Raw genomic sequence first — 15,595 nt, 5'->3', positions numbered from 1 at the left:
CCGAATTAAAACCTATGATATTCACTTTATTGAATTCCTCATCTAGAAGTTCTTTAAATGCTTCCTTCTGTTTTTCATTTAATGTATGAGACAAAGTCCCCGCCGTTTGGTCCGTTTGCGACTTCATTAATTCTTCATATTGTTCAATATTTGATTTAGCAACTAATGAACAGGTTGAAAATAAAAACTCAATCCAATCAGAAATAAAAGAATCACTCGAAGTTAAGCAAAAATTCCTCGTATATGTTTTATCATTTAATTTAACCGTTGATGATACCATGAATGGTTTTAAGTAAGCGTTCAAAGTTGCACACTCAGAAAGTTGTAATTCTTCTTTAGTCTCTAATGTTTCGAAGTCAAAAGTAATATAATATCTTGTCGGTTGATAATATTCCTGCAAATTATGAGCTAATAACCACTGATATATCTTCTGTTTCGTAATATGTGGTGCATATGGTTGCTGTGTCTTTTGCAATTGAACGTCTTGAATTAATCTTCCATTATTTTCTTTACATTTCTCACAATGCTTTAAAAATCTTCTTTGGTTTTTCCTTTCTGGATCATCACGGATAGAATAAACATCTTCTTTACAATATGGACAAACTCTATAGCCGGTGAGTGCTTCAACGTCTGTTATTCTGTCAGCGTGAAGTTTTCCACATGGACTCTGTGTTAATAAAATATTTATTGTTTCAAATTCTGGATCTATCATTATTGAATCCACTAATGGAAAGTCTACCTTATTTATGTCCACGTCTTCTGGTTGAGGATCACAATAATAGAAATCAATATTAACATTTAACATTCTCGCTAATCTCTCACTTTCTGATGAAATGTCAAACCCTTCATATGCATCTATTGCTTCATTTAAATAGCTTCTACGAGTTTTAGGATTAACACCATCAGGAATGTTATAGAAGCGTTTAAATAACCTTCTACCTTCTGCTCTAATTTGATTATCATTCATTTTAGCTGTTCCGTTTTTGTTCATTTATGTAAGAATAAAAAATAAATAAAAATAAAGTTTATTTTTTAAAGCCCATAAAATGAATTAAGAACACATAAATTTTTATCATCTGCAAAGTGACGAATACATTTTAATTTACTCAAGAATGTGTACCCTGATACATTAAATCTAATTCCTGTCTTATTTAATTTCACAACTTTGAAAAGGAATGTATGAATAGCTATAAAATGATGAGAAGATGTTTTATGGGTTGCTTCCATTTTTTCTGAAATAAATGAATAAATATAATGCTTATACGTTTTCATATCTTTTATATTCTTAATAACGAATGGTATAGACCTTTCAACTTCGTCTTCCTTCGGTGCTGTTCTTTCATATGAAACATTATTGGTATCTTCAATAATGAAACCACAATCACATAAAATTTTATATGTTCCAATGGTTTCTTTTGATATTTTATCTAATAAATCAAAAACTTTATCAACACCTGTGCATTTATTTAAATAATAATTTGTGTAAATATCATGATCTTCTTTCTTAATCGTATTAGTTGCATATGTCACGTTTTTAAGAGCTTTTTTGAATTTCTCAGAATCGAGAGGGGGTGAAAGTAGGATACAGGGGTATTTTTCATTATCAATAAATTGTAACTTATGTTTACGAATAAATTTAGTACCTTCTTCTGAAAGTGTTTCATCTATTTCGCCATCTAATAAATTTTGTGTTGATTCTGAGACATAATTTTTATATCTTTCTTCATGAGATTTCTGAACTGCTGATTCTGAAGCTGGGATATTCATTAAACCCTCTACTTCATTTTCAACTTCTCTTAATTCCTTAATTTTTTCATCTATTTCATCTCTTATTTTTTCCAGTCTTTCAATTTCATCGTATTCATCATCATCTTTAATCCGTTCTTCATAATATTCAGGGAAAACATCAGGTTCTTTAGGTTTTTCTTCTTCAGATGTGGGATATAAGAAATTTATAACATCATCTTTATTCATTTTTCCATCATAATCTAAATCATTTAATAACTCGGCAAATTTTTGACAATTTCTTAAATAATATTTACTAACTTCATAACACATCTCATCTAATATATCCTTTATTTCCTCGTTTGTGAATCCTAATTTTTTAACGTCGTTAGTTTTGACGCTCATTTCATACGAATTAAAAATAATTTTTTGTAAGACATTGAATTTTTAAAGTTTATTTTTTTATTTTTTTATTTCATTATTTTCAATTTCTTCTTCTCGTTTATGAGGTCTTTGATTATGACTCCATTGATTCCATTCAGGATTTAAACAATGTTTAATTAATCGCGGAATATCTGACATCATCTATATATAACTTCTTTTATAAAAGATAAAAAATAAATTATTTTAAAATTAATGTTAATTTTTTAATCAATCAAGAATCACCTCATTAATGAAAATTGATGATTTAACAAAAAGAATAGAAGAGATTGAAGAAAGAATGAATCAAATAATCATTAGTTTCTTAAAGTTCAATGTTGATTCTGAGACATGAATTTTTATTTTTTTATTCATGAAAATAATTATATCTAATTTCTTTTACTCTCTCGTACATACTAGATTTAAAGAATTCAGAACTTTTACCATAATCTCCTAAATGTTTTCTTATCTTATTGGTTTTCCATTCATTATATGAAACTGTATAAACTTTATCTTTATCTTTGCATCTTTCATCACTCCCAATATATTTATATTTCAATTTTGATTTAGTATTTTCATATTCATTAACGTTTAATAATTCACAGTCTTCCTTTTTAAATAAATGTTTAAGATATTCAGGATTAACAATTCTATAATATTGCTTCCCTTTAAATCTTTGAATATAAACAGGAACACCATCCTCTAAAATTCGATAATCTATTTTATCTGGTTTTACTTGTTGGGTCATTTATGTAAGAATAAAAAAATAAATTATTTTAAAAATAATATGTTAAAATAATGATACAAAATCGCTCGATATTGTATGAATTCTTACGTTTACAAAATACGTCACAAAGTCCCACCTATACTACTACTTATGTCTCAAATACTTTCAATTGGGCAATTTGCATTTTCATATTGTAGAAATTTTAATGGAATCTTAAAATTCCATAATAGTGTTAATATTTCTCATTCTGCATTTTCTAATTGTGAGAAATTAAATGGAATTTTAGATTTTCATAATAGTGTTAATATATCTCAATATGCATTTGTTGGATGTGTATCTATCAAGGAAGTAGTATTTCGAGGATCTAATATTTCAGTTCAATCAGAATCATTGTCAAATGTTAAAAATATAACAATTTATTATCCAGTAATATTAAATTCTAAAATTGTTAATAACAAATTAAGCATTGATATTTATTATTATGGGAAAGAAGTTCCATCAAATGATATTGAAACAAAGAATTTAATTTATTCAATTTCTAATGTATATGTTCTTTGTGATTACAAATCAACACAATTTTATGGACATGAAGTAACATATTTAGCATGTAATATCAATAAACTTACTCAAAATAAACTCAAAAACGATGTTTTTAGTTTGAAATTTATTTTGTTATCTTTTGAATACAATTATGATATCATTAGATAAATATTTAATTTTTATTAACAAATATTATCACAGAATTTAACATTGATGTTAGAGAGAATGAAATTAAATTGCAATTTATTTCTATTTGGAGACATCCACGGATTTTTCTAATTTCCACGGATTTTTCTAATTTTTTTTCTAAATATTTAGCGCAAATAGTGTGGAAATTAAAAACTTCTGTTTGAGTACTTTCTTAGACACTGTTTGTCAATAAGTATACATTTGGCCTTTCAAAGTTTTTTACGCTGTGATATTATGTGTCAGAAAGTACTCAATTTTCTTCTCAAACGATGGTTTTTTTAGAAAGGTGCAATTCTTTATCGACCTTATTAGGAAGTTTGAAATGAATCGACTTTATTTGGAAGTTTGGAAGCTTCTAAATATATATATTCCCCACTTTTAGCAAGCTTTATTTTAAAAAATAAATTTAAATGTTTTTCGATATATTTGTTCCTCATCAAGTGTACGATGTCTTAATAAGACCTCAGATGATGAACGAAGTCAACAATCAGCATCTGATTGTTGAAAGCTATCTTCAAAGTTTGTTTGTAACAGCCCTTGGAGTCTTTGTTCCCAATATAAGGTTCAATGTCTTAACAAGTACTTCATATGAGGAACAAAATCAACAATCAGCATTTAAATGCTGACTTGATTCTCTCAAGACTACTCAAAATAGTAATACTTATCTCTAATCACGGTTTCAAAAACATAAATATTTTCGATTAACCATCAACACTTTTTTCATATCATTTCGTAGTATTCGCAATTCATATCAGAAATCATAGGTACATCACAGCACCATTATTATATACACAACCTATATGATTAAGGTATATCCTGTAAATATGTTTAGCCTGAACTTTGAGAACTTGGAAATTTTGATGATTCTCTCAAACTACTAATGATCGACTATAACTTATGCACTTATTATGGAACATGCATTCTCGATCATTATATGTATTTTTCGCAGAAATATGACGAACCTTCAAAAATTATATCTTCAATAACATATCAAATGATGAACAAACGCTTCCGATGCATAGTATCCTTGAGTTAGAATTATTCCGAATTATATTTCATTCTTATTATTAACGGCATGATTATCGGTCTAAATCAAAATACTTGTTAACCTCATATTGACTTGGGTAAAACGGTTTATTATTGTTTCCGCGATTTACGCAAAAATTGAAAAAACTGAAATCACCTTATTATTGAGTCGGCATTAACTTTTCATCCAATATATCGATTAGAGATCCTGAGATTCTGAGAGGTAGGGCAACGATAGAAAATTTTTGGAAAAAAAGTTCGGAGATCTTAAACGTATCATATTCCCTGCATGGTTTGGTATCTTCCGCCATGCGTTGTGCCAAACATATTGACACTTTCCAATAATTAATTTATGGTATGAGTCACAGAGTTAGATTATAAAAAGAAAGTAAATAATTGCAATTAGAAATCATATATGTCGGAAATCAAATGTTGATGAGCAGAAACCTTTTACTCATCATAAAAGAGATAAATCACTAAAGATTTGTATACATTAAAATTTGATATTTGGTGATCGAAAACTGTCTGATGGGACTCCTCCAAAATGAGCCAATCTATCGCTGAGGACCAAATTAGATGATGTGGATGGTGTATTCTCTAATTCTAACTTAGGAAGAATGGGAACAAAACGAATGACGACAACAACATGTCAAACATAGATTAAATATCTATGAATCAATAAAGTATACGTGCATTGAAGGTGATAACAATCACTTGAGGCTTATAACTCTTTGACTAAATTATGCAATAATTAAATATAATCATTTTATATTTTTATACTGATAGTAATTAATATACTATCCTGCTTAATAAATGGTATGATCAAATTTGTTTGAAAATTTAATTATGTATATGAAACTATGTCTTCTATATAAAAATCAAAATTTTCGGACGAACCTAGATTGAACCTTTATGAAAATCTATCATTTTTGTTAATTGAGTTAATATGAATCTTTTACATATGTATATATAGCATTGATAGCTTATATAATCATGGTTTATTCCATATTAACATATTTTTTCAGTTAAATTTGTTAATAATATCATGTAACAAATTAATTCAAGATTAGAATGTCTACAAAATGCTAACAAATAAGAACAAAATACGATTTCTCGACTTAAATTTTAATATGGAGTAGTTTTTCGTTTAAATCTAATTAAAAATGAATAAAAACTTATCTTGTACTATTTTCATTCAAAGATTTTAATAATGTAAATCATGCATTTTCATAATTCAGTACAGTTCTTTTTAGAATTAAAGTTGATGAGGATGATATTTGCGATTTAAAATAATTTGTTAATGTTCACCTTTTATTCATCACCTTGTGGTATGCCCTAAAGCAATAGCATTATCAATTCTGCTGAATTGATCAACTCAAAATTCCAAAAAAAATTCAAAATTTCAAAAATGAAATTAAACAATTTGAATTTTCACATGAAAAAATTAATTTCGAAAAAAATTTGGAAAATCAAAGTATTTGATAATTAGTCAAATAATCAATTTACATCGTTTTTACTCATAAAAAACAACTAATTTTTGATTTTGATATCATATTTGATAAATACTCATTCCAGAGTTGACGTAATGTATTAATTATTGTTAGAGATATTGCTTTCGCAGCAAAATTCTTATTTCATGAAAGAAAAAAAAAATGATTTTATTCCAACAAAAACAAGTAAACAGATGAATGGAAACGTACTATATTTTCATAAATGTAGTAATCAGCGTGTCAGCTTTTGTTTATCATGTTCGAGTCAAAATGTATTAACTTGTAATAAGAAATATTCGAAGATTATATGAAGTATTGAGCATTCTTTGTAGAAATATTTGTAATTCATTACTAACATATATAATAAAGTTGTTTTTTTTCCTTATTGCAATAATTTTGTCTGATTTTAATAACTTTTCATGTATACGAGTTGTGTGAATATGCATCATAATATGCGTAAATATACTTATTTGCGACGAATAATGTGGTTGCATAATAGAGGTGCTAAATTTTGATTTTTAATATGGAGCTTTGGTATGTATAATCATGTTCTTATCTCAACGTAGGAGTATTGGTGCAATATGATTAAAATTTACGAGGTTGATCTTAAATTGAATAATTCTGGAGTATAAATAACAATGCAGCTAATTCTATGTTAAAGATAGATACAGATTGTAGTAATCAATTAGGGAGTACAAATTCATTCTTTCATTTCTGTTGTATTGAGCAGAAAGGAAGAGATCATAACCCTAGGAAAAAAGCCCAAATTTGTCACTTTTCATAGTACGTTAAACTCAATTCGCTCGGCGAATGCCGAGCACACGTACTCATCATTCAACATAATATTCTCATTCTTTGGTTATTATAGTGCCAGACAACACAAGATTTCAAAGAATTACTTGAGTTTTCAATTAATCTTAATCCGATTTTAGATTTATCGAGAACTCCATCATCACAATCACATACTTCAGTGCGGTAACTACAATTATCCATATACAGAAGGAAGTTCTTTTCGAACAACTCATTTGGAGTCTGTTTTGGAAAGAACTTCTTTCTGTCCGACTTAATTTCATAGTTCCTGATCAACCAAAAGACAGAAACCACACACTATCTACTTAGGAAAGGAGTTCTTTCTAAATCTTCCTTAAATTGAGATTTTACGAGAGATAACCCTTCTATTGCACTTAAAAATGAACATTTTGATATCTTTAGTATCACACATGGTCATATATAGTATTTCATCTACATGAATACATTCATCTTTCGAAGTCTCTCATTAAATGGGAGGCTTCGAAAGATGAATCGTTTTATTCATACAACTTTAAATCTCGAACACATTTAGAGAGTGAGTATATCATTTTATTCTTGTTTTGAGTTTATTCTGATTCAAAATTGCAGTGAAAACAGAAGTTCACACATCATATCTGAATGTGAGCTCATCTATACTTATACGATCTCAATACCTCCACTCTAAGCATAAGAGGTGAAGTTTTATAAAATTATCAGATGCGTTGAAGTCTCAAAAGTTTTGCCTGAATGCTTGTTTCATATTTGTCCAAGTAGTTTCAATGAATAAATGTATTGTTTTTTATAATTTCGATTTATTTTTAGAAAATATTCAATATAAACCTTTATTGTGTTATTTACATCTCATAAATTCTCTGTCTAAATCATATAAAAGCGCGTTTTACCCCTATGAATCAAGAAATTCATTCAATATTCATGGTATATTTATTAAATTTATACGATTTACTAATAATCAATATTATATCCTCATAAATAGCAATATATTTTGGTAATCTATGATAATCATATACAATATTTGAAATCAAATTTTCATTAGTTTAGGTTCCTTGTTAATAGTAAACCATTATATTTATTACTAATAATAAAATCTATGTGTCGTATTGAAATTCAATAAAATTACTTATTCGGTCCAAAAAAACAAATTAGATAAAATTTTTCTTTTTTTATGTAATTTTTGTTTTTCATTTTTCTCAAGATCCTAAGTTATGTTCTAACTTTTGACATCATATCCTATCATGCTAGGCTATATATTATAGCATATCCAAAAGGCAAGGAAATCTATCAGAGAAGCCTTTTTTACCTATCGTTGCCCTACCTCTGATTCTGTTCAACTTTCAATTATTTCTCACCCAAAAAATTAATTTTTTTTGTTATGTCTGCAACTCTCAAAAGAAGTGTGAAAGTAATGAGATCTGCAGTACATAAAACAATAAAAAGGAGAAAACTAGCATACTGTCATAATATCAAGATCAATTCTGCATTAGATGAACTTCAATCTTTTTATGATAGAATTGATAAAAAGAAATTCACTGATACTCCTATCACAGATGCCGTTGCAAACTCCTATAATGAATTTGCTGAAGCCGTTTCACAACTACAGTTCTTTATTGACTCAATTGATGAAAATAACTATTCTAAGAACATTATTTTGCAGAAACCGGACTACTACATAAAAAGGATTATAGCAATTAAGCAGAGCATTAATGAGAAATTCGAAAAATTGAACTTAGATTTTAATCCGCCATTTGATAAACCAGAAAAATACGATATGTCGGATGAATACGATGATATAAGCAAACTCAAGACTATTGTTCTATCAGAGTTTGAAAAAGAAGAGCAAGATAAGATTCTCCCCGCAATAGACAATTATTTGGCAGAAATTCAACAAGCATTGGGCACCAAATCGGAAATATTCCTTAATTCAGCTGAAGTACGAACAGAACTAGAGCAATTTTCTTCATATTTCGTTCGTGCAAACGAATTTGAAATTGGTTCGCAGATAAGTACAAATCCACAAATTGCAACATATCTAGGTACGCAGAAGAACACTTCCAAACCTGTTTTAATCCAAAAACTTAACTTTAATGAGCGAATTTCCGTTGGATTATTCAAAAAATTCAAATTACAGATCGAAGTACTTTCAAAATGCAAACACTTCGCACTTTGCAAGCTAATAGGCATAACCAACTCCGAACCATACTACATTATCACTGAATATTATCCAGAATCGCAATCTTTGTTCAGTTTTCTTCACGAGAAGGCTTCATCGATCACAGAGACCAACAAATTGATCATTGCACTCGGAGTCGCATACGGAATGGCTTATTTGCATAGTATTGGCGTAATTTACAGAAATCTGAAATCTCCCAATGTTTTTTTGGATTCAGATTTCGCTCCCCACATCTTCAACTTCGAAACCAGTCGTTTCAGTGACGGATCAAGTCGTTTTACTCCAAAAGTCGGAACATTAAATTGGATGGCGCCAGAAGTTTATTTATCGGACTTCTACACAAAGAAATCAGATGTTTATTCATACGGAATGCTTCTTTACGAGTTACTAACCCAAGAAACACCATTTAAGAACAAAACAGAATTACAAATTATCAACAAAGTTTTTTCTCAAAAATACAGACCGAATCTGCCAGAAGACAACAATAAATCCATCTGTGACTTGATATCTATGTGTTGGGACCAAGATCCTGATAAAAGACCTTCTTTCCCTGAAATTGTGTCATTTTTTGAAAAAGGTGACACATTTTTTGACAAAACCAACACTAATGTATTTTCTCAGTACATGAAGAAGTGCAGCAAAGATCCACGTATCATGATTTCGTGTTTCAACATCAAAGAAGTATCAAAAGAGAACATGACAACATTTGTAAATTATTTGACAACGATTGACCAAAAAGACGAAGATTTATTGATATCTTGTTTCCACATTGTCATGGAACTCATGTCCGATGATAACTGGCAATTATACATTGTCAATTCTTCTATTCCTAATTTGATTTCTTATCAAATAAGAGAATGCAGTTCTCAAAAACTTTCTGAAGTTTTGATACAAGTTTGTCACATTTTGTTGAAGACACATTCATATGACGAACTTAACAAGAACCTATTGTTTTCTGAAGGCCTGATGAATATATTTTGTATGTTCGGTTGTAGCTCGCTGAAGAATTATATCAATACTTTACTTTTAGCTCTTGAAAACGATAACAACAAACCACATATAAAAGACCAATTTTTCATGAAAATTTCTCAGTTTATGTTGATTATGGATCAATCTATTGCTTTCTTGTCATTCAAGCTCATTAAGTACTTGTTTGATAATGAGTACGACTTGAATTCCGCGATGCTTTCTTCTGTTATTCCTTTGATCTTTAATAATTTGATTCCAAACACTCATGATGATGAACAAATTTTAATGATTTTGGAGTTTTTGGAAACACTTCAAAAATCATCGAATTTCATTGTGCAAATGAATTTGTTTGATACTAAATCAGTTCTTTTAGAACTGATACATCACAAACAATATTCATACCGTGCATTAAAAGTTTTATCTCGTTGTTGCACAGTTAAGAAATGCACTGAAATATTTGCAATTAATTTTACAAAATCATTTCCAAGGTTAATTAATAATTTTGAAAATACAAATCAAAGTCATATATTGTTGTTGTTTATTTTTACTTCTATCATGGATCAACGTGTTGTTTACAAGATTGTAATGAATAACAAAGAAATATTATTGGCTTTGAATCATTGTTTAATGAATAATGATTTAGTTGTTGTTTTAATTTCATTGAAAATTTGTTTTTCATTGATTTCTCATGAGAAAAATAATGCTATTTTTAGTTTGTTGTATCCAACATTTATACATTTGTTGAAATCAAGTGATAGAGTTGCTATTACTGCTAGTTATTGTTTGTCTTCTTTGATTCTCAACAAAGTTGTTTATGATCATGATTTCACGGAAATTTTGGATTTCATTTGTAATTCTTTTCAATCTTCTGATAATACTTTGATTCTTTCTTCACTGAAATTATGTGGATCTATATCACAGACGTATAAAGGAACGCAAACACTCGCAAAACATAATAGTTTGATATCTTATTTAGTTAGTTTGATTGATAATGAAACTGTTCAATATACTTGTTTATCAGTTTTACTTTCTATTACTGCATATATTCCTTTCATTTCTAGTATGGAAGAATGCATTGAGAAAATGCTTATGATTAGTCCTCATTCGCAATCGTATTCCCTTGTTTCAAGTATTTTCTCAAATATGTCTGTTTCTCCACAAGGAAGTGTTTGTTTGTGTCCTTATATTTCTAAAATTGCTGATAGATTGATTCACAGCAAAGAACAAAGTCAAACAGCTTCTCTCGCTGCAATTGAAAGAATTGTTTCGGCACCAGAAACACATGAAATTATTATTAAGGCAGATAACTACGAATGGGTTAAGAAACTCTTGATTTTCTTGAATACTCCACATGTTTGCACTGTTTTCAACATAATGTTTTATGTATCTACTATTTACTGCGATTTGTGTGACATTATATCAGTTCAAGATGTTGATTTTTACATCAACCAGCTCTTGAATAATCCTGATATCAACCAAGGTTTGTATTTCAAACTTACACGTCTTAGATATTATCTAGAATAACTTTTTTATGTTTTATTTTTTTAATGTTTTATTAAAAGTTAATTTTTTTTTTGAAATAATCTACTTCATTATACATATCTCCTGACACTTTTTGAATATAAAAAATTTTATTTAGTATTCCTTGATATCAAGGAACATTAATTAGTTACTAATCTTTATACAAAATTAGATCAAAATTCATATAATAACACCAGCCCAAATCGAGAAGGCAATAGTTAAGTTTTTCGATTGGAAAAGAGTTATAGAGAGATTTGGAAAGGATTTTATAGTCTTCCCTATCCAGTACCTGTTACTGGAACAAATCCGAACTGCAATTATGTTCCAAAGAAAAATGACATTAACATTTTATCAGAACAGAACTTATTTTTCACATTTAGGGGTGCCATATTTTTTAGTGGTAAATCACGATTAGTTCATCGTCGCTTTTGTTCGTATAATAACACAGATAACTGTGTCCTATATTTTGATGCAGGAAATAGTTCAGTTATAGAAGGATCTATTACTGAAAGCTCAAGAAGTATGTGGGGTACATTTTATGCATATGGTGGGAAAATTGATATGCACTCAATGAATTTTTCGAATTGCCAAGCCGGCCAAGGATCAGCTGTTGACTTCCAAGTTGTTTCTGATTTTGTGAATATCAGCTATTCTTATTCTGAATCAAATCTAGCAAGCGCTAATGGAAATTTTTATTTAAGGATACCCTTACGTGTCAGATTTTTTGCGCATACGAAGAAGTCATGCTAGACATGAGCTATAAACCTGAAATTTTAGCAACATATTTAAAACTTTTTAAACTACAATACACTTTAATATTCAAGAACAAAAATATTCTTTTTAGAAATTACATAATTATTTTATGTGAAATCTATATAAAAACATATTTTGCGAGCGTAACTTTTTTCTTTATAAGCACCTTATATGACTGATAAACTGTGAAGGCACATAATTGTTAATTCATAGAGTTGATATGTTTCCAAAATTGAGAGGAAATTTGAAAATTGAATACCCTTTCAATTCAATTTTCAAAAGATATCAGCTCCTTCAATAATTGAAGGACGATTTTGATCATTTGCTCTTAAAACAAGTATGCCATGGAGAAAAAAGTTACGCTCGCAAATCTGAAATATAACTATCATATAAAAAAATTAAATTTCTAATTTTTTACTCTATAGATATTATTGGCCATTTGTGTAATGCATAAAAGTTTATGTCATATGCATACATTTGGAAGTATGGGAGACGAGGGAAATTACTTCTATGAGGCACTAGGATTTTTAAAAATTTCTCTATCGGACTCACCATTCAATTTCTCGAAAATTAAAAAAATCAATAATAGCTAAAATGTATTATGCATAACAAATTTTAATGTTACACGGTATTTTTTGAACTTCATGACATGAATTTTCTTTATATTATTTTTTTTTTGGATTTTCTATGATTTATGCGATAGGCTGGAACAACATTGTAAGTGCAATGATATCATTTATAGAGAAATCTAAAACTTCAGCATTCAGAACTCGCAACCACAAAAATATTCATTTGCTAAGTAAGTAAAGTTGATTAAGTTCGACACTTAGCTTTTATACGTAAAACCAAGTGTGTATTGTTATTTCTTGTTAAATTATTGAGAAAAAAATAAATTGTAAGAGAAACGATACTGATTATTGAAATAATATTGAGGGTAGCTGCAGATTTCTTCATTAACATGCCGGAAATGTGTTAATCTTGGTTTTCTATCATAAAATCTGTCGAAGAATCTAAAAACGGAGATATGAAATAGAGATCATGTAAATCTAGAGTATCCTGTCAGAAAAATAGACTAAGCATGTAACCCTTTTTTGGTCATAAACACTTTTTACCACTTAGTCATACAGATGATCATTAAATTTAAACGAGCACTTTTTGTCAGAATAGATTCTTTTACAAAGACAGAAGATTTTAGTATTATTTAATATTAGTGCTGTAGCAAAATTCAAAAACGGTGAAAATTCAGTGAATTTGTGAATTCACATTTTTTTTCGACATTTTTCTTGATATATCCATGCACATTAAGAACACAGCTTTGATACGCTTAAAAAAGCATATTTTATATGAAATTGTTAAAGAAATAAACAATTTATATAAAAATTGCACTTATGGGCAGTTTAGATATATAATTTATATATAACATATATACAAATCCATAGACAAAGTGCAATAACTACAATGTTGTAGAAAATTACAGCAGAAATACTGACTTTTTGAAGGATAATAAGAATTCTTCTAAATGTTGTATTTTTATAATTTGATTGATTTTTTTTACTATTTCATTAATCTTTTATGAATAATAATTATTTTTAATATATGTGCTATTAAAATTTCAAATTTTGACTAATATATCTAAGTTATCTGAACGAAACATTTAGAAAATATCATACTTACATTGAAATAGCAAGTAGAGCATATTAATAGCAAGTTTCTTGGCTTTATATCTATCATCTATTGTTGTTTGATCAAACAAAATTCACTCTATTATATGGTGTCAATTAATTAAAACAATTTTTAATAGTTATTTATTTAGTGCGAATAAGTGCAAACTCATAAATGAATAACTTAATAGTAGAAATGAATTATCTGATATAAATCTCACATTTTGTCCATCAGAAATACTTTAATTGCATACGCATAACTATTAGTAATACGTTTGGAGTGTCAATTAATAACAATCCCACAACAAGTAAAATTCAGATTTTTATTAAACTTATTTTTTCCTAAAAGTTTTCTCAAATTACTATATATACATATGTGGATAAAATAATAGTAATATTGTAAAAAATTAGATAATTTTTTTTATTTGAGAACCTCTCAAAAGTTCATTCAATTTATCAATTGTTTCAGTTTGATGTATATTCATTTCTGGAGCCTAAAACTTTAGCAATCATGACAATATCATATTCTCTTTCTAACTACGCAATGTAAGGGTATCCTTAAGCAGATTAGTAGCAAAAATGATCCGATCAAACTTCATAAACAACTCACTAACAGGCTCTACTTATGGAATAATTAATTATGATGATTATTCCAGCAGAAAACTTGATATTGATGAATGCATATTTAAAGAAAATTGTAAAAATGGAAAGGGAGTATATTTCAGTACCGAAGGTTCAGGATTCATTTATATCTTTCGATCAATATCTGATGCCAAATCAACATACCAGAAAGGAAACCCTATATACATGTCCATAATGTCTACAGCCTCTTTCAACATTTATTTTTCTATAAAATTAAATTTAAAATGTGATAAAATTTCTTTCAAAAAGAAAAATAAATCAAATATTGTCTTTTATTTATTTTCGATTAATTCGTTTAAAATGACAATATTTTTATTGTAAATGAATTTGAAATGACTTTTTTGGAATCATTCTTTAAGATTAGATTTGTGGTTTATGAGCATATGGTAACTCTCTGAATGTCCAATTGAGAACTCCTTGAAATTTAAAAAAAATCTATGTTAGGTAAAACTGCTCTTCATATTATCCCAAGCTAGCAAAATTTTAAAATTTACAATTTTGCAGCACATTTGCAGGGGCATAGTCTGTAAAAATGCTGAAAAATTGTAATTTTATGAATAAAGTCCTTTCGCGAGCCTTGTTGTGGATTTTCAGCCTTGTAGTGCAGATTTTATGGCGATGTAAACTCACATTTGAATCAAAAATAATTGTATTTCACTTAATAATGGTTTTGTTAGTCTCCAACATATGTAACTTTTATTAATCGTATTGTACTATCAATTCATATAGAATTTTGTCTTCACAATCTGAAATTCTTTTATTGAACAAAACAATTGTCAATTTTCATCTTCTGATTGCAATTCCAGTATCAATAATTGTTTGATATCATATATTGATAATGTATTCAGTTTCTTAATTGTTTCAAAAAGAATATATTGGATAACGTTGATGTTCTTGACAGGGGGAAAAAACTTGAACGTTCGAGCCCTGACAACCATGAGTTTACATGCTTTAC

General features: G+C 28.2%; 2 protein-coding genes across 2 annotated transcripts, besides 2 other annotated features; one reads left to right on the top strand and one right to left on the bottom strand.

Moving 5' to 3' along the window:
- Positions 1-2,231: part of a mobile genetic element that runs on past the window's edge.
- On the bottom strand, positions 1,033-2,130 carry TVAGG3_0348140 (uncharacterized protein; the record flags this gene model as incomplete). Its single annotated transcript, XM_051230989.1, has 1 exon — positions 1,033-2,130. The coding sequence occupies one exon, from the start codon at positions 2,128-2,130 to the stop codon at positions 1,033-1,035; it is 1,098 nt and encodes a 365-aa protein (XP_051100719.1).
- Positions 2,232-6,900: 4,669 nt separating the features above from the next.
- Positions 6,901-6,948: a mobile genetic element.
- Positions 6,949-8,296: 1,348 nt separating this feature from the next.
- Positions 8,297-11,625, top strand: TVAGG3_0348110 (protein kinase protein; the record flags this gene model as incomplete). The annotated part of the gene is made up of 1 exon (XM_001307726.1): positions 8,297-11,587. One exon carries the CDS (start codon positions 8,297-8,299, stop codon positions 11,585-11,587), a length of 3,291 nt encoding a protein of 1,096 aa, XP_001307727.1.
- Positions 11,626-15,595: the final 3,970 nt, after the last annotated feature.

Source organism: Trichomonas vaginalis, chromosome V, assembly GCF_026262505.1.
Source record: "Trichomonas vaginalis G3 chromosome V, whole genome shotgun sequence".
Taxonomy (NCBI): domain Eukaryota; phylum Parabasalia; order Trichomonadida; family Trichomonadidae; genus Trichomonas; species Trichomonas vaginalis.
The sequence above is the reverse complement of the archived record's forward strand: the minus strand, read 5'-3'. Positions and strand labels throughout refer to the sequence as shown.